General features: G+C 43.3%; 1 protein-coding gene across 3 annotated transcripts in view; it reads right to left on the reverse strand.

Annotated features, from left to right (window-relative positions):
* The window catches only part of RALB (RAS like proto-oncogene B), a 344,523-nt gene that overhangs the window by 50,289 nt on the left and 275,263 nt on the right, over nucleotides 1-18,971 (reverse strand). For all 3 annotated transcript variants that reach the window (XM_078682072.1, XM_078682074.1, XM_078682073.1), the window contains one exon: nucleotides 11,071-11,248. In XM_078682072.1, coding sequence (XP_078538198.1) covers nucleotides 11,071-11,248 — 178 coding nt within the window. The remainder of the gene's footprint in view (nucleotides 1-11,070; nucleotides 11,249-18,971) is intronic.

Genomic DNA, 18,971 nt, shown 5'->3' on the forward strand with positions numbered 1-18,971 from the left:
CTTTTGACTGGGTGTGAGTGTTTGATTGATTCAGATGCTCCGTCCATCACCACCACCCCCTTTTGTACCGTGTATGGGAGAGTGGGGAGAGTGGGCAGATGGGAGAGTGCTTGTATGGATGTGTGAGTGGGTATGTAAGTGGTTGTGTGGGTGAGAGTACTTGTATGGGTGAGGGATTGGCTGTGTTGAGAGACTGTATAGGTATGTGAGTAGCTATGTGGGTGAGTGTATGCCATTTAAGTTATTGTATGGATGACTGAGTGCTTGTGTGAGTGCTTGTATGGGTCTGTGAATGGGTATGTTAGTGGTTGTATGGGTGTATGAGAGGTTGTATAGGGGTGTGAGTAGTTCTGTGGATGAGGTTATCGGTGTGATGTAATATGTGAGGTCATAAGCAGTGCATTATGGGGGCGTAAGTTATAGTGAGCTCGGGTAACTAGAAGTGCTGAATTTCACTGGTTTTGCTCAAGTGAAATTTGAGCCTAACTATAATGTCCCTGTAACCTTTGTTTTTTTCAGTGAATTTCTAAGGTTTCTTAAATTTTATTTCCTAACTGTAACCACTATCCTTTGACAGGGAGTGTATGAATGTCTCAGTAGGTCTGTCAGTGGCAGCCTGAGTCTCTGAGTGGGTCTGTGAGCGAGCGTATGAGTCTATGCGTGGGTCGGTGAGCCTGTGTGGGTCTGTGATCCTGCGTGGGTCTGTGATCCTGCGTGGGTCTGTGATCCTGCGTGGGAGTGTATATGTGTGCTTGAGTCTCCGAGTGGGTGCTTGAGTATCTGAGTGGGTTTGTGCATGAGTATGTGAGTGGGTGCGTAAGGTTACAGGGACGTTATGGTTAGGCTGATTTCACTTGTTCCAAACCATAGAAATTCTGCGGTTATACTTACCCGAGCTAACTACAACTTACGCCCCGCAATTACTATTTTGTTGGTTTCGATGTCGATGTGTGTGTCGATGCCCAATGTTTCCTCCGCTCCAAAAGCTTTGACGGCACCAAGTTTGTGTGCAGCAGCGATGGTTTTAGTGGTATGGAGAGTGGTGCAGCCATCCATGGCTTTGTCAACATCGACTGCTGTGAGGGCTGTGCTGCCTCTCCAAGTCTGCCCATGTGGCCTGGAGCCCAACTGGAATCGAATGAGGTATCATCATGCGTCAGCTCTGAGGAGCGCTCCCGGTGTTGACTAGAACCCCTAGGCTGTGGTGCATTAAGGCAGAAGTTTGAAGGCAGTGGGGTTAAGTGTTTTGTGTATGTGAGGGCCTGGTGATGCTAGATACTCATGGCCCTTGGAGTGGTCTTTCTCCTGGACCCAGATCCCATGTTTACGAGTTCCTCAAAGAGTTTCACAGTTGGAGGCGATGATTCAACCTGGCCCTTCTTCCTGCATTGATCAGAGTCAATGGATGCAACTTCGTGCTGACTGCACAGAATCATGCCACCTTCCGCACTGTCTTCTTCGCCCTTTGGGCTGTACTGTTGTTCTTCCTCTGCAAAGAACTCCACTTCTGCCACCATCTCCATGTTGTGAGCTAGCCGGTCACATTGGGAGAAAAGGGTTTTCTTGTTCTTCAACAAGTTTCAGGCTGTTCGTTCTGCTCCGGTGACCAGCAAAGTTGGCAGACAACGTGTTGATCCGAGGATGCACACTTCGCACCGTGGGCGCTTAAGGAAAATTCTGTCTCTCTTACCTTCCATCACCCAGAGCCGAGCATTCTCTGCAGCACAGGGAAGGGGTACGCATAAGTCGGGGGTCTTTATTAAAGGTTATAGAAGCGAAATTGCTGCCCAGTCTTACCTATGGAAGCAAGGTTCTATGCGGTATGGACTCTACGCTATTGAATAATGCTATAACAAAATATTTTAAATATTTGTTTCGACTTCCGGCTAATGCATCGCCGGCCCAGATCAGACTGGAATTTGGCTTCTGCAACCAGCAAATTGCAAGGATGGGACAGTATGTAAAGGTATGGAAACAAATTAAAACCAACACTTTTAATCTAATGAGCGGTCTACTCTGGCAAGAAATGCAACGGAATCAAACCTCTCATTTTTTTAAATATCTTCAAATAGCATTGAAAGAGTTGTCAGTAGATGAGATTTGGGAAATGTCACTAACTACTCTATCTTTTAAAAAAAAATTTTTAAAAAAAATCAACACCACATCTATCCCTTCAGAAAGATGAAGAGTTATTTACTAAGCGAACGCATGCCTGGATGATAGTGAATGAATATACGATCCTTAAACTTGAGCCATATCTAAAAATACCTTGGACAGTACAAACAAAAAATATATGTATGACAGCAAGATTTGGCAATCTGCCTTGGCTGAGACCAAATAAGCCGATTCCCTGTAGACAATGCAATAAGTGGGAAGAAGATATACATGTGGTTTGCATATGTACATCAATGAAGGATGAAAGAATGAGATATTTAAAGAATTGTTTTATGATAGAGGTGTACGATCATGTAGACAAGCCTTGGTAGTTGTTTTAAGCCAATGGATATAATGATGAATGCAATTTTACCACATTTCTGATTCTTGCTAAAAAGAAATTGGAAGTCAGTGATTCGAGCATAGTAAAATTGGAAGTTACTGATAGCTAGAGAAGAATTCTGAATTGCACATGCGAATTTACACATAAGTAATGAATTCATAACTGTAAATGATTCCTATTTTAAGATTTGCCTTGTTGACTTGCAATAATGATGAACTAAATTAGTATATATAATATATTTTCTAGTATTCGCTGTGATAATTGTTCAGCTAAGGGTTACGATGGATCTCAGATTTATAGTTATGTTTTAATGGTCATGTATTGATGATTTTCTAATTGTAAGATTTTATTTAATCATGCAATAAAGTTATTATTATTAAAGAGTCAGGGGCCTCTGTAGCCGTTACGGCCAAGGTCACCGGATACCAATTTGACAGACTATGAAGTCTATGGTGAATAGGAACAAGATATGCAGGGCCGGCTCTAGGCACATGGTGGCCCTGGGCAGGGAGCGTAGGTAGGGGGCCCAGAAGAGGGGGTCCGGGCAGGGCGAAGTGCGCAGGCCAGTAAAGAGGGGAGGGGGTCAGGGTGTTTAGAAGTGGAACTGAGCCGGAGGCCGCCAAATCCCTGCCAGGGGCCACCACGCAAATATGTATCCATCCTCAGAGGATTCATATATTAAGGATATATATTGGCGTGGTGGCCCCTGGGGTTTGGTGGCCCTGTGCAGGTGCACAGCTTGCACATGCCTAAAGCCGGCCCTGAGATATGGTTGTGGAGAAACTCCTCAGAGTCCATTTCACGAGAAGTTGCGAGGGCGCCATAGGTGCACGGAGCCTCAGGACCATCCGCCCGAACCGTATGACAGAAAAAAAATCAATCTAACATTTAAGCCATTGAACAAACACATTCAGACGAAGTCGAGTCTCGGTATCACGTCAGACTTCTTTGAGAAAAATAAGTTGTAGAGTTCGAGCCCAGCACTAGATGGCAGGAGTGTGCACAGCACATGAATCTGCAGCCAACACATGCCATGAATATACCGCTATCATACAAAACATCTCTCACAATTATAGGCAACCTATTGCTGCTCAAGTTTCAGATACCATACTACAACAAAACTGTAGTGAAGGTGACCGTGATCTGGAACTGAGGAAGTGGACTTAATGCACATGCTTCTGTTCTGACTAAAAATCAAAAGTACAGACAGAAAATTGGGGATGTGATAGGGTATATGACTAATAAACACTACGAAAGGAGGAACCGATTCCTTTTTGTTGGTTTTACACATTCTTTAAGGCATAAAGGAAATATGCCGGAATGGCCCTGCTGATGATCAAGCAGAGTCGCAATGAATTGTTTTTAGTCCCTCACGAGATCAGTAAAGGAATGGACTTTCCCCTCTGCAAATTAAATGGATAGATGACCACAAGGGTTTGAGACATACAGCATCTACATAGGGTGTTTGAAAAGTGGTACATGGATACTTCTGATATAGGGGGGGCATGAATGGGCAGAACATTAAGCACCACAATAAAAATGTATAAGAGTCACAGTCATTAGATGAGACACATGCAGCAAAGATCAGTTATTATAGTGTGAGAAATAAAACATGATAAAGGGAAAATATGAAACATGGTAGCATTGTGTTAGCTATTAGTACACGTGACAGAATGTATATATTATTCTATTGTCAAATATCATTATACTGTTCTGAGGTGATTCAGCCCCAGAGAAATGATCCCTAGCTGGGAGCAGGTACCTTGAGAAGCATGTGCTTTTGAGAACCGTTGCCCTGACTCACCCGAAGGTGACATGCTTCATCTTTGGGCTGTGCTCCTTGCCAGGCCGGCACAGCAATGCCTGGTGGTCCCTGCAAGAGGGCTTTTTGTCAGAGATCTTTTAATAGATACGTCGATCAAGCAACATAGGACAAAGAATGGAGTATCCTACTACATGAGTACATTGGTGAATGTGTGGAAATAAAATCAACTGTCAACCAGATGCCACCAATATATTTAATGTGAAATCCCCGGTTGATGTTGAGCTTAACACTCTCACTTGCAAAGACAGGGACAATTATATCCTATGCTTCTCTGCCTTCTTTTTAAGCTCAATTTATCCAAATCCAGACACGGTGGTTTTCCTCAGGCTGAATGTTCAAAGAGCCTATTTTTGGGGTGCTTAGTGAACTTTTCTCTACTTTGGAGTGGAACATCCTGGAATAAAGACCGATCACATCACCTGAATAATAAATGATTTACCTTCAGCAGTGCTCTTTCTGGTGGATTATCTTCCTAACTGCAGATTCCTCGCCTTTAGAATGTTCCCCAGGTGTCAGACTAGATCCGGAAACTTTTAATAACAGTGCTCCCATGCCCAACGCAACTCTGCGTTGGCCTAATTCTGCACCATAAGCGCCAGAACAGAGTGGCATATAATTGCTACTCCCGCAGCCAGATGTCCATTTCTTGATTGACTTTTTACGTGCCCTCTGATGCGAAGCCCAAAACAAATGGAGGTACCATTGTACACATCTCTATTGTAGGATATTTTTAGATAGTAAGAAGAGATGCACTCCATAGAACGGGGAAGTAGAAGGGCAGTGAGAAATCTGCGTTAAGAGTATCCAACAGAAAGAGTCTTACTAAAGGCAAGTAACTTGCACTTCTGATGGATACTTCTAACCACATATTCCTCACCTTTAGAATTAATAAAGAAGTAGCCCTGAAGGCTGAGGACCTGTGGAGTGGGTTCAGACCAAAAAATCCTTTAGGACTGAACGGGTGAATCGTCCTTCCCATCGGACCTGGCCATCAAGGAAATATTGCTTTGTGAACATGAGCACTGATGCCCACATCACAGCCTGACAGATGTCAAGGTAAAGCACTCCTCATACCCTGTGAGTGGCGGAAGCATTAGCCCTGTTGGAATGAGCTCACTGTCCTTCTGGAGATTAGAAACTACTATCCATTGAATGAGCAATAAAGATATCTTTAAATCTTAAAACTTGTTATCTTGTCACAATTCTCCACTTACAGAGACAGAGGTCAAAAGTCAGTTTGTTTTCCTACATTTACTTTTCTTTATTTGACTGAAGTTAGAGGACTTTGTAAAGGGAACTTGGAGACAATTGCAATGAGACCAGTTCATGGGACAAGTACATAACAGTTAGGTCGAGTAGTGTATTCAAATTACCAGACCTGAAGGCAGTGCTTAATTTGTATAAAATAAAATGGATCCAGGTGCTCAAATGTTTATAGGAGGGCATGCCCACTTCCCCTGGCTCCACCCACTTCATCCACTGGCTCCTCCCTACTTACTCCAATGGTGAGATATGAAAGGTGGGTAGGTTGTATGAGAGGAAGCAGCATGGGAGTGGATGCTGTGATTGTTTGCTTGGGGGAGTTAATAATTTAGGGGCGCTTAAGGGTGGAGGCATAGGTTGTTAAGAGTATTAGTGAGGCGGGATTGTTTTTATTGTATTTGTGAAAGCTAGCTGCATGCCTCTCCTAATTAATCAGCTTTTTTCTCTCCAATGGTGGTCCTGTTTCTTACTCTACCATCCTGCTGTCAGAGTCGGTATGTGCATTAAGTGAGCAGTACGGTGATATTTTTATTTTATTTTGACTTCACTATTATCCACCACAACCTGGAGTTAACAGTATGACATTTTAAAGCATACTGCCGTGCACGATTGCTCAGCCTGCTCTGTGATGAGAATCTGCGCTCTCTCTGCTGGGGCTAGAAATACATTGTTAATGTTTTTCCTCCCAGGCGATAGTGGTTTGCCACAAAGGCATCGCCACCACAACGTGACAGTCAGGCACAAAGCATCTGTGATGACGTATGATATGAAGAATAGTGGAGTACTGTCCTGTGGGACTGTTGCTTACAGTGAAAGGCGAGCACTTAAGGGAGATGGGCAGAACCCGTGGCGGCGGGTTCACTTTCTGGTCCTTTTTCTTCAGATCAAAGTAGTCCACTACCAGTTAAGAAGTACAATTGTTGCTGCTCTGTGAACTATACACATTTCTTCTCCTTATGGAGTTGGTTTGGAATTTAATTGTATTTATATTGCACTTACTACCCCTGAAGAGTCACTGTAGAGAATCCTAACTTGTAAGACGCTACTCCTGAACTCAAGGTTACTGCTTAGTCCAGAGATTATTGGGTTTAAACTTGCGCTCGTAAGGGAACCATTCCATGAGTTTACTTCAGTTTCTTACCTATAAATTCACAATAAAAGTTCATACAAATGATGGGCTATTAGAAATCAGGTAATGTTAGGTTGTAGGCATGTGGCTGACCATCGACGTTATGATCTATGTAACGAGGTATTCACGATTCGTAGAAAAGTATAATAGAAAATAAAGCATACGATGATGCAACTTAAAAAAGATTAGGATCGAGGAGAGTAGGTCATGCAAAGGAACATAGCTAAGGATACCAATCATCAGTAGGGGAGGAGACGGAAACATGCAAAAAGTTATAAATCAAGGTAATTTTTTAATGTACGATTTTAGCAATATTGTGGAGAGGGCTTGCGAGATTGCACACAATATTAATTGTGTAAGATACAAAAACAAAAAACAACATTTACATGGTTTCAGCTCCTGCAAACTATGAACCTTCTGCAGAATCCTGCAAGTACAGGGTAAAACAAGGAGACGTATGGTATAATCACACACACTCAGTGCTTAATCTGTAAAATAATGAGTGATGGTGCCCAAAACTCTGCTCTGAAACCATTATAGTTGGCGCGCCGAATACCAAGGCTGCACAGTCCTAATTTCACTTTGTGCCTTTTAATTCACTAACAGACACTCTCTGCCCCTTTATCTTGTAGGTTCCTGCATTCTCCCTTCCTGAAGGGGTTTCAGACTTCCTCTTTCTCCATCTTTCTGCTCTATGTGTTTTTCCCTCTCATCTTGGTAAACGACAGACTGACAAACCACCGTCTCAAATTAAGCGCTACACACGAATGTGTTCACAGATGTACAAATGCTGACTCCAGCACATGTGCTGGCTCTATAGCAAACAGTGCATCTCAGAAATCTCATATTTATTTTCTTTTATACAGTGCAAGCAAATATCAAGATGAGAATGATACACTGTAAATGTAACAGTTTGTCTCAAAACAGAAGCTTTGACTGCTCTGTTGCAGTGCAGTCCCTATTGCACAAAGATGCAACATAGTATACACACTACTACTAGCATCAAGTTACAGAGTTAAATTCATTACTTACTGAGACTGCCTTTTCAGTTGGAATTGATCTGCGAAGGAGGCCTACTGTGTGACATGCTGATTGATTCTGTCACCGGCTGATAGCGCTGTGGCTGCGCAGTATGCTGGGCGGGCTGTGGGCAAAAACAATGCTCATTGGTCCACTTTGGGTACACACTTGACGATTCGCCAAGGAGGGATGAATTTGCAATAATTCACCAATGGTCGATTTAATAAAGGGGTGTGGCCTAACTTGCGAACAGGTAGGGGCCCAGGCAGTTTCTGGCAGTAATGTGTGCCTCCCAATAAGGCAGGCTGCCAGGTCGCAGCATCCTACAAAGAAAAGCGGACTAAGGGGAGCATATTTTATGTTACTTTGATAGTTAAAGGTAGTGAAGATTTCAGATCGGTCTATACTCACTTGCTACACTAATTCAAAGCTTTGAGATCCTTAACAAGTCGTTGGAAACCAAAGGACTGCTGCCTTTAATGATGCATACCTTGACTACTTATATAATGTGGGAAAAATTAACACCTAATGGACATGTGGCTAGAAAGGTAAAACCACCTCCCTCAAATTCTGCCATTTTAAGTGCCTATCCTTCACAAGAAAGGCAGGTCGTTCAGGCATCATCTGCCAAACTGAAGCCTAAATATCCTCTACTGTCCTCTTGACTAGGTACTTTAGGGTGAAATGTCCTTGCACCTGGCATTTTGGCCCCCAAGAGTTGACTCATAACTCACTCATTAAGAAAAAATGGAGGTTTGTCCACTCTAGCCTCATCGTAACATGAATGTGGCTCATTTGCCAGTCTTTTAAATGATGGTAAGGAAACTAGAAGACAAGACACCCTCACCAGACCGGACTTTCCATCAGCAATAATAGCAATAAAGAGGACTCTAATGTATCATCTCCTTTTGATTCAAGAGCAAAGTTCTGGAACAGTAGAGGCTGAACACAGCAATGACTCAGCAGATTCTCCAGGCATTTTGTGTTATGCAATGGATGGTCTGGTTGCATATTCCCAGGACACCTATCTGGGAATATCATGCACAATTTCTACAATTTACTGTGGAGAATGCGCCTTTCCAATTTCCCAAGCAGCTCTGTTTTTCCGCTGCTGGGAGGGGATGCACACATACCCTTAAATGTAAAGGTCTGGAATTTAGGCATAAAACTGGAAACACTTATTCTTGCCATTCTGATGAAATGGATGTGGTGACAGCAGCCAGGTGAACGTCAACACCCACCTGGAGGGCAGGCTAATAAAATACATCTTTATAAATCGGGCAACGTAGATCGTACAAAACACAAACTACACTTTGAATAACTTGGGCAGCTCTTTGATTAAAAATATATCTGTGCTCCTTCCAGAAATTTTTTTTTAGGTCGAGCATTTGAAACATCTTGTAGATACTTTAGTATATACTTATATGTGTATGTACTGTGTGGGCTCTGGAGATCAGCCCTAGGACTTGTCTGCTTCAGCTTAGGGACTTTTTTTCTGTTCAACTGCCTCTATTTAACTGTCTTGATAGAAAAGGCCCAGCAGAGGTCAGTAAAATGCCAGCATTCTCTAGATTCCAGTCCATAGAAATTGTCTTCCACAAGCACCCGTAGACAATAATATTTTTTTCAAATCTTGTATTTTCAGTGATAAGACCACCGAAGGCCCTGATTTTATATTAAAAACAGCTTTGGACTATACCATTTCCAGCTGAAAGGCAATATTTCTCTCCATGTGTTCCCATACCTGGCATGTCACACAGTTTGGTGCTTACATTCCCTCCATGTTAAAGAAAAGTATATGTTTCAGCATCCAGGCTAATGTGCTGCATAGATAAATACATATAAAGTCCCAAAGCCGAGACTGCTTGCATTGCAAATGCTTCTTTCCTTCTAGTTCCCACTCCTGTGATGGGGAGCTGGGGGATAGATAAGTCAACGACAACCGAAAGATTAACTCAAGTTTAGATTCTCAAAGACAGAAACACAGCAAAAGTGGCAGCCGTGAGCCAAAACAAATGTTGAGGTTGTAAATATGTCGGATTTTGCTCATGAAAATAACAGGGATTCTAGAGGCTCTTTCAGCAAGTTCCCAGAATCTGAAGGTAAACTTTCTAAGCAGACTGCATTATAAATCACAAATATGGACCTCCACTATCAGGTAATCAGATGATATTTGGAGCATGGATTTTTTCTGCATAGGACATCTAGCCAGTGGAATCCACTCGGGTCTGCCCATAGAGGACAACATCATATTAGACTGAATGCTCTATCTCCACTAAGCTTTTTCTGCCATTTCTTAGGATACCAAATGTGATTCAGAAGTTAAATAACAATTGTTCATGGATCATTCTCTTTGCTCCAAAATAACGGAGGCAAGCGTGGTACCCTTATCTTCTGGAGCTCAGCTTGGAGGCTTCCTGGCCCACCCAATAAAAAAGTCACATTTTACAAATATATTCAAAGTCAGTTTTGAAACTATATGTAAATCTAGAGACCTGGAAACTGGGCAGAAAGCTTTAGAAGCTTATTCTCTGCTTTGTGTTGTGATGGGTGTAGTGCTATCAGCCAGAAGGCCATCAACAAAGCTGTGTATTGTGAAAGATGGACAAGTGGTCTTCCCATTTCCTCCAGCATTTGATCCAGTTAACAATGTGATAATTTTGCATTATAATTGACAAGCAACGTTCTTAAGCTTGAAACAGTGAAACGCAAGCTATTCAACATTTCATTTTTCACCTTCTTATTACATCAGGATTTACTTTTTCTGATTGCCTATTGCATACAATTTCTTTTTTTTAAATCTCACAAATCTCACAAAACAATGTTGTGCTACCTTCCTTGTCTGACTTACCATCATGTAATAACTCCTGCCCACTTCATGCCTTCTCTTCTACCCACAGACTTTCGCATTCCATTCCTTTCACATTCTACACTAAATTAACAAGCAAAGATCTCGGAAAGCAAGTTGCCATTTATGTTTTTATCTGCGTATTAGAGCTGGAGTTACTTCTCCTGACTGCCTACTGTATCCAGATTTATTCTTAATCAGCCTAAAATTACACAAATCAATGTCTTGCATTTCTCCCCAAACCTGACTTCCAATCCTATGACGACTCTCCTCATATTTAGGCCTTTTTTTCCAGTTCACAGACTTTCATACTCCGTGAGACTGTGAGAAAGCAATCTGTCCTGAATCTTTTGACAAAAGTTAAACAGAGAGAGGACAAATGCCAAAGAATCAAACCCTGGACATTGAGCATAGTAATATTTTTGAACACAGGAGAATATGAAGACTTAATTACTTGCAAAACCACAGAAAATTGCACAAGTTCATACCTTGTCTACATTTGCTCTTGTTTTGGCTGACGTCTCAACATACTGCACACCCCATTCATCTGCTTTGCCTCTCGCCTCTTCCACTGGCACCTGTCTGCGCTCTTCGAGGTCCGATTTGTTGCCTACCACGAGGAGAGGGATTTTGTCCTCCTCCGCCTTCACGCGCAAGATCTGTTCCCTTATGTGAAAGAAGAGAAAAAAACAGTACTATTCAGAATAGAGTTCAACTCCATGGATGATTGAATGCTAGCCCCAAAATCAAAAAAATAAATTTGAATTCAGATTGTGGCGGGAAATGTTTAACTAAACGTCTTTTCTACATTACATGTGCTTAACTTGACTAGTGGACACGAGCAAAGCAGTATCAGAAAACTAACTTATACAAAACTAAAGTTCAAATGGCGAAAGTTCAAACCACAAGTGCAAAGTGTCAATCTAAAATTGAGAGTGGATCATACCTTTTTATACTTACCTTTAACAACTCATTTGGTCGACACTACGCTAACTTAAAAGGTTAAGCTTACTGATATTTTTACTGGGAAAACATGCACCACGTAGCAACAACAACTGTTTTAGATAAAGATACTCTATAAAGCTGAATATCTCATTTTCCACATGAAAAAAGAAATATTAAAAGCTGACGCATTTAAGGTCAACAGCAGTCCAAAATCCAAAAAGTAGAAAAGTTTTTCTAAAAATGTACAAAGACACTTAATATGGGCCGTTCAAATACATTTGATGCGCACAAGGACTTCATAATTATGTGGGATAGGAAGGTCCCTAAGACATTGGATAATATTAAAAACACACAGAAACAGTGAACTTCCAAACATTTGTAGCCTATACCCAAAATATTAGTTTTCCAGTACAACACACCAATGCATTTGAACTTGTGGACTGTGAATAGCTATCCTTTCACTGCAAGTGAAACCCGATCTTAATTAATAGGCAAATCAAGAGAGCTTTAAAAAGGGTAACAGTTCATTTTAATTTTCAGCTCATTAACCAGGGCTTTCCAGGAGCCCATTAAACGCATGCACGCTGCTGAATTGATCGATTGTTAGGAAGGCACCCGTACCTCACACCACAACAAGACCCTTATTTCAAGGAAGGCTCAACCTCATTTAATTTGAAGTGCAATTATTTCTTTTTAGCTTAACTTTAGGTTTCGTATAACATGTGGCTATTGAAAGCATGCCTTTACATGCAATCAGTTTTCAGAAAGGGAACCAAATTACAAAGCATGTGTTTTGAGCTCCAACAAGTAGGTGCTTGAAGTTTGTCTCCGCAAACCTTTGACGTATCTCTCGAAGAGCTCTACCCTTTAATACCTTTCCCTCTGTAACAGAATTATGCTACACGGTATTTAATTAACACATACAAAATGTATCAAACATTACACAACGGAGGTTCCTATACATAACGAAGAAAGTACAAATATTTGCTTGCACACAAATATATTGGGTCAGCCCAGGGCTCGTTATGTATAGGAACCTCCGTTGTGTAATTGTTGATGCATTTTAGATTTGTTAATTAAATACCGTGCAGCATAATTATGTTACAGAGGGGAATGTTTTAAAGGGTAGAGCTCTTCGTTCTAGTGTTCACAAGTCCGACATGCCAGCCTTCGATTATCTCCAACTTGCTTTACTCTCTTTTTTTGCACATCATGTCCATCAGTTTTGTCTCTCACCGGCCTCCCTATGGCTCTTCAAATACTCGTGCTGTGAAACCTATTTAATAAATACTTGGAACAAATACTTTTCAGAAAAAGGATTGTCATCTCTTGACCAAATGTCCAATCTTGACAATCAAAAGCTTAATAATAATCACTACGAAACACCATGTACCATCTTGGTTTAAAAAAATATATTTTCGACAGTCCCGCAACCCACCCCTCCCCTTGCGCATCAGAAGCAGCAAAGGATCTAGGAAACGAAGTATCTTTTAATGAGATTGCCTATTTGCATTGCCGACTACACTTCCTAGTATTTGTTTGTATTTTCTAAGCTCCTTAAGAATTGAAGCTTTTGTGATATCACCCAAAAGATCAGAGGCTGAGGCTCTATCACGCGAAGTGCCCCAGGGGCGCAATGGGTGTGTGCCTCTGCTTTCGGAGCCCCTGACGCACTTTGGCAGTACAGAAAGTGTGAGCAGGTGCTTCCACTACCCCTTCTCTAATACAGTTTGCACTAGTACTAAACGTGCGCAGGTGTAATCTCAAGAGAGCCTTCACGCGGGAACCCTCACTGTAATCGAGACAGCATCAGGGAGGTGCCCCTAAAAAAGAAAGTGAAAGCATTCGCACCTGCACTGGGAAGGGCGCATCAGTTGTCATATGGCGTACTGTCGCAAGCTGCACCCCACGCACAGACAAATGTGTGACATAGGGCCATATGTATGAAGCGAAAATTCCATCGCAAACGCTGCGAGTCGCTAAAAATAGCGTTTGCGACATAACAAATCGCTAATCCCAATGTATGAAAGCGAAAATGCATGCAAAAGAAGGAATCGCTATTTAGCAAGTTCCAAACCTTGCGAAAGTGCTAAATAGCGATTTCCATAGCGATTTCCAATTTTGCGCTGAAACATGTTAGCGAAATTCGCTATTCTGGAAATCGCTATTAAGAATTCGCAATGGTATGTATCAACCATTCGCAAATAGCGATTTAAGCAAAATCGCAAATTAAGGAATCGCAATTACCATCAAGTGGGAGCAGGTGGTAACCAGGTGCAAAGTATAAAATGAAGCCCAGAATGCAACACACTCTTTTCCACAATGTCTGGGCTCTACATGATACTGAGGAGGCGAAGACTGAGAGCTGTGGCGCAGAGGAGGCGGCGGCAGGAGAGGATATTCCGTTTGCGCACCACCATCTTCCAGCGCACTGAGGAGGACATATACACCCATTACAGACTTGAGGAAGAGAGCAGGAACTCAGGCCCCACCTAGAACACCCCACCCGCAGGACACAAGCCATACCCACACACATCCAGGTCCTGTGTTCACTACACCTGCTGGCCTCAGGTAGTTTTCAGGGGGTCATAGCCTCAGCAGGAGGGGTGTCACAAAGTGCCCTGTCGCGCTTCTTTCATGCGTTCCTCGACGCCATGACACATAGGATGCAACACTACATCCACTTCCCCAGCACCCCACAGGAACTAGCACAGACCAAGCAGGATTTTTACAACATTGCCCAATTCCCCCACGTAATAGGATGTATAGATGGGACACATGTTGCCATTTCACCCCCCTCAAACATAGAGTATGTATTCCGGAACAGGAAATGCTACCACTCGCTCAACATACAGATGGTGTGTGATGCCAAAAACATAATCACCGACATAGTGGCAAAGTATCCTGGAAGCACACATGACGCCTTTATATTCCGTCACAGTGGGCTATACCGTAGACTGTCAAGAGGTGAATTTGGAGAGGGATACCTACTAGGTAAAAGCACACAATGACAGGCCACATTTCTAATGACTAGCATGTGCATTACAGTGACTGACCTTTAAACATTTTCACCCACAGGGGACAGGGCCTATGCAGTCCGGGATTTCATCCTGACACCCTACCTAAATCCTGCCACTGCTGGGGAGCGGCGCTACAACCGGGCACACATTTCTACAAGAGGAACCATCGAGAGAACATTCGGCATTCTGAAGAGCCGATTCAGATGCATACATAAAAGCGGAGGAGCCCTCCAATACAGCCCTGAAACGTGCTGCAAAATTGTAGTAGCTTGTGCCATGCTGCACAACATTGCAACGAGGAAAGGGACACCAATGGAGCTGAGTGACTCTGAATCCTCTGACGTGGAGGGACCTGGACCTGTACACATGGAGGCTGGCGTAGCTGTTGCTGCAGCAGGGCGACAGAGGCGTGATGAGATCATGCGCAACTACTTCTAGGTGAGTAATAATGATACAATGACAACTTAAGCCTTTGCTAATGTGTTTAATTCCCAATAGCAACAATGTCACACATCCGAATAAACAAAAACTAACTCTCCCAATCCAATGCACATGTTGAAATCACAGTGCAACAATTTTGGTGTACTAACAGCAAATGCTACACTGTTGCTGGCCCTATTTCACCCCTGTGAGTTATCTTCATTTGGCAGCAGTTCCTATTGGTGTGTGGCAGGCCTGTTGCTCCTGCCACTACGGCGCCTCTCAACAGTGGGTGGTGGGGTGTTGGAGCTCCACACTGACTGGGAGTCCTCCTCACTGGGGGTCAGCACCCCAGGACCAGCAGTACGCATGGTGCGCAGTTCGTCCAGGGCAGCAGTTGACTGCACTACTACAGTGGCGATATCTTGAATTCCGTGAGAGAACTCACGCTGGGTCTCTATGGTACGCCTTGCCAGCATATTGGTGGAGGAGGCTAGCCGGTTAATAGCGCGAGTGTAGTGGTCCATGCGGGCAATCGCTTTGGTCCTGGCTGCGCGTTCTGCACGCAACTCTGCAGTTAGCTCCTTCACAGCCCCCCTGATTTCTTGGCAAATTGCCCTGTTCCCTGACCTAATCTCTCGCTGAATTGCCTTCATATTTTTGGCTTGTAGGCGGTGTACCTGAAGCATGTGCAGTTCGAGCCCTGCAAAAACAGATACATCCTGCTGCTCCCTGGAGCTGAAGCCCGTGCGGGGTCTACACCTGCCTGTGCCCTGTGGTCTTCACTCCTGCTGCTGGGAAACTGGTGCTTCAGACTGCACTGACTCATTGTTGTCCCCATCCTCTTCTTCCATGATTCTCAATGGCCTCGCGATCCTCCTTCTGTGTCCCAGTGGTGGGATGAATGGACTGTCCTCCCCATCTGTGTCCTGGCCCTGGCTAGCTTCTCCTGAGGCTTGGGGTCCTGTGTTGCTTGCACTGGCTGTTGCATTTCCACTTGCAGGTGCTGTGGATAGAACAGCACACATCAATTTTTAGTTCCTGTCATATGTTATATGTTATGTTATATATTTCTTGTAACGCGCACTAATAGTCAAGACTGTCCTGGCGCGAGAGGAGATTCAAATATCGGAAAAACAGAAAGCTTGTGGTCTACATAACTTGCCTGAATAGAAAAGTTTTTAGATGTTTTTTGAAATATGCGAGGCTTGTCGTGTGTCTAAGATGGTCGGGGAGGTTGTTCCATAACTGGGCTGCTCTAACCACCAGGTATTTTTCATATGATGTTCAAATACATTATTTCACAGTTTCCCCTAACTTTACTTGTGTCATTCACCTTCCCTGATCTGCACATGTGAAATTGCATTAGATGGATGCTACTTCCAACATTACTAACTATTGTGACTACATGTCCCATAATGCATTGCTGTGACTGCCTGTGTACTTGCTCTAGGCTGACATGTGTAACCCCTTATCCCTAGGTTGCTGCAGGGGGTTGCTGGGGGTGGTTTAGGGTGGGAAGGCATGCTTCTTACCCGTCTTGCAGCTGGTTGGGCTGAGCTGTCTAGCACGGACACGCCCGCAACACTCTGTGGGGGCAGTGTGCCCTCTACCAGTTCCTCCAGTGGTGTTGAGTCTGTGACATTGGAGGTTCCCCCACCAGTGAGCTGGGACTGCTCCAGCCTGGCAGCCAATTTCTCCTTGGAGCGCTGGCGCAGGTCGTACCAGCGCTTGCGCAACACATCTACAGTCCTGTGTGTCACTCCAAGGGCATTTACCTTGGCTTGAATGCCTTCCCAGATCCGTCTCTTCCTGGTTTCAGGCACCTTGTGTGAGCTCTTGCCAAATAAAATGTCATGGTTTGGGACCATCTCTGTAATGAGGGTTTCAAGTTCTGCCTCAGAGAATTTCAGCTTTCTCTTCCTGGCTGCTTCCCCATCTTGCTGCTCCTGCTGGGTTGCTGGAACATCCTTATTTCCACCTTCTGCCATGGCTCCTGAGTAGCAAACAACACTCCCACACTCTCTCCCAAGCAACACTGCTGCACCATGGGAAATCACTCACTTCCTGGAAGGTGATGTCATCATAAAGCGATTGGAAGGTTCCAGAAAATCGCTATTTAGCTAATTTTTCCGTGGGAAGATCGCTAATTTGCGATTTTCCCCGTGCGATCGCGCTATTTTGCGATTTTATTGGTGCGAATACGGAATTTTGCGAGATTTTACCGATTAGGGAATCGCTATTGCCCATCGCGCAAATATTTAGCGATTCTGGGCGAATCGCTAAATATTTGCGAATGTGTTGATACATGCCGATTTGCGATTCTGATTTTGCGATTCGGTAAAATTCGCAAATTCTGAATCGCAAATCGTGTTCTTGATACATATGGCCCATAGTGCAGAATGGGACAGCACACTGTATCTGTAATACAGTCCCAGGGAGCTAACCGGACACCAAAAATACAAGCTGAACACTCCGAATGGATGCAAACTTAGAGAGGTGCGCAACGTTACATTCAAGGGATCATATCATGCCAATCTGGACAAAAACTATGGTCATACTTGCCTTCCAACAGTTCAGTTGTCTCAACATTTTGTAAGATTACTGTTTGTTTTTTTTACCCCAGATGAAATACAGTATTTGAGAATGTCGACACATGAAGGATACGATTGTCAAACCACACATGATTATTCTGAATTGTTTTTAACACCACCTCTCGGCCTGAAGATGCAGGTGAAAACTGCTTTGGCAATCTTATAACGAAAGCTAGCCATGAAGCTATATCAAAACCGTTAGCAGAGACAGATGTAGGTGACCGCAGTCACACATGTTTAAGAGAGACTACACTGGTGCTGCCTAGTACTTTTTGTATGCAAGCAGCTCGGGGGGGAACCAATCGGGACCAGCAGCGTTCCCGTATTTTCAAACTACGCCCTACGATAGAGCTTAGGCGGGAAAGGCATTTTTACAACTAAAGTGTGAAACCACACTTTGAAAGACCATGGGTTGGCAACCCAATAATTCTGCCTTAAGAACCTGTTAAAGGGCACACCGCTTTCTTTCTGTGACTTTCAGTCATAAAGGGAGCGATTTCGGACAGCCTTATTCCAAGTCCTGCTTGAGATCATAAGATGAACCAAGTGCACAAAACTCTTCCCTGCAACTAGTATTTTTGTATTTAGTGCTATCACATCCATTTTGAATATGTGTGACTATATCTGCACTTTCCATATACAGATACATGATGGTTAAGCAACACTGGCCAATTTTCATCGCAGTCAAATAATTTCACTTTTTATGTAAGCTTGCTTAAGTCTCCGCTCCACTCCCATTCTTATTTTTGCACTGAGTTTGTGGACTCTAACTATGGGGTTCAACTATTCAGATGACTCCGTTATATCACATGTTTATATTGTAGCCTACCCAACTCCCCTCTCAGTGATTTCCGTAACAACGAAATTTTTCTGACTTTGTTCAACCTGGACTTGGCACCCTTTTATAGAACGATCTAGTAGTTGTAATTCTTCAAAAAACCCAAAGGTATGCAACTTCAATTTCTTTCTCACACATATCTGAATCAGTAGCAATAGTTACCAACACCAGCTTGGGATGACTAGTGTAAAGAACAATTCCTAAACCTAGTTGGTTCCTTCAGTCCAGAAGGGGCTTACCTCTCTCAGCTATGTATAAATTGCTTGCAGAGAGTCTTTGCTATTGTGTGCCTTTGTAGGACAACTCAGTCAGGAAAACCTCCCACCATAGATAATTCTTCCTCACAATGCCATTCAGGATTGACATCAGGTCCACTTTATGGAGGACAATGGGTTCCATTTTAGTAATCCCATGCCTGCCTTAAGACATGAGGAGTGGAGGAATCCTGCCCCTCCCCTTCCCCGCCCCACCCCTCAGACATATTTGTGTATCACAGCATTCATGTGGGCTACACGGGGCACCCAGGAGGAAGAGACCCTCCTTTAAACTTCAAAAGATAGCTCTTTGATTCA

The sequence above is a fragment of the Lissotriton helveticus genome, chromosome 3_1 (assembly GCF_964261635.1).
Source record: "Lissotriton helveticus chromosome 3_1, aLisHel1.1, whole genome shotgun sequence".
Taxonomy (NCBI): Eukaryota; Metazoa; Chordata; class Amphibia; order Caudata; family Salamandridae; genus Lissotriton; species Lissotriton helveticus.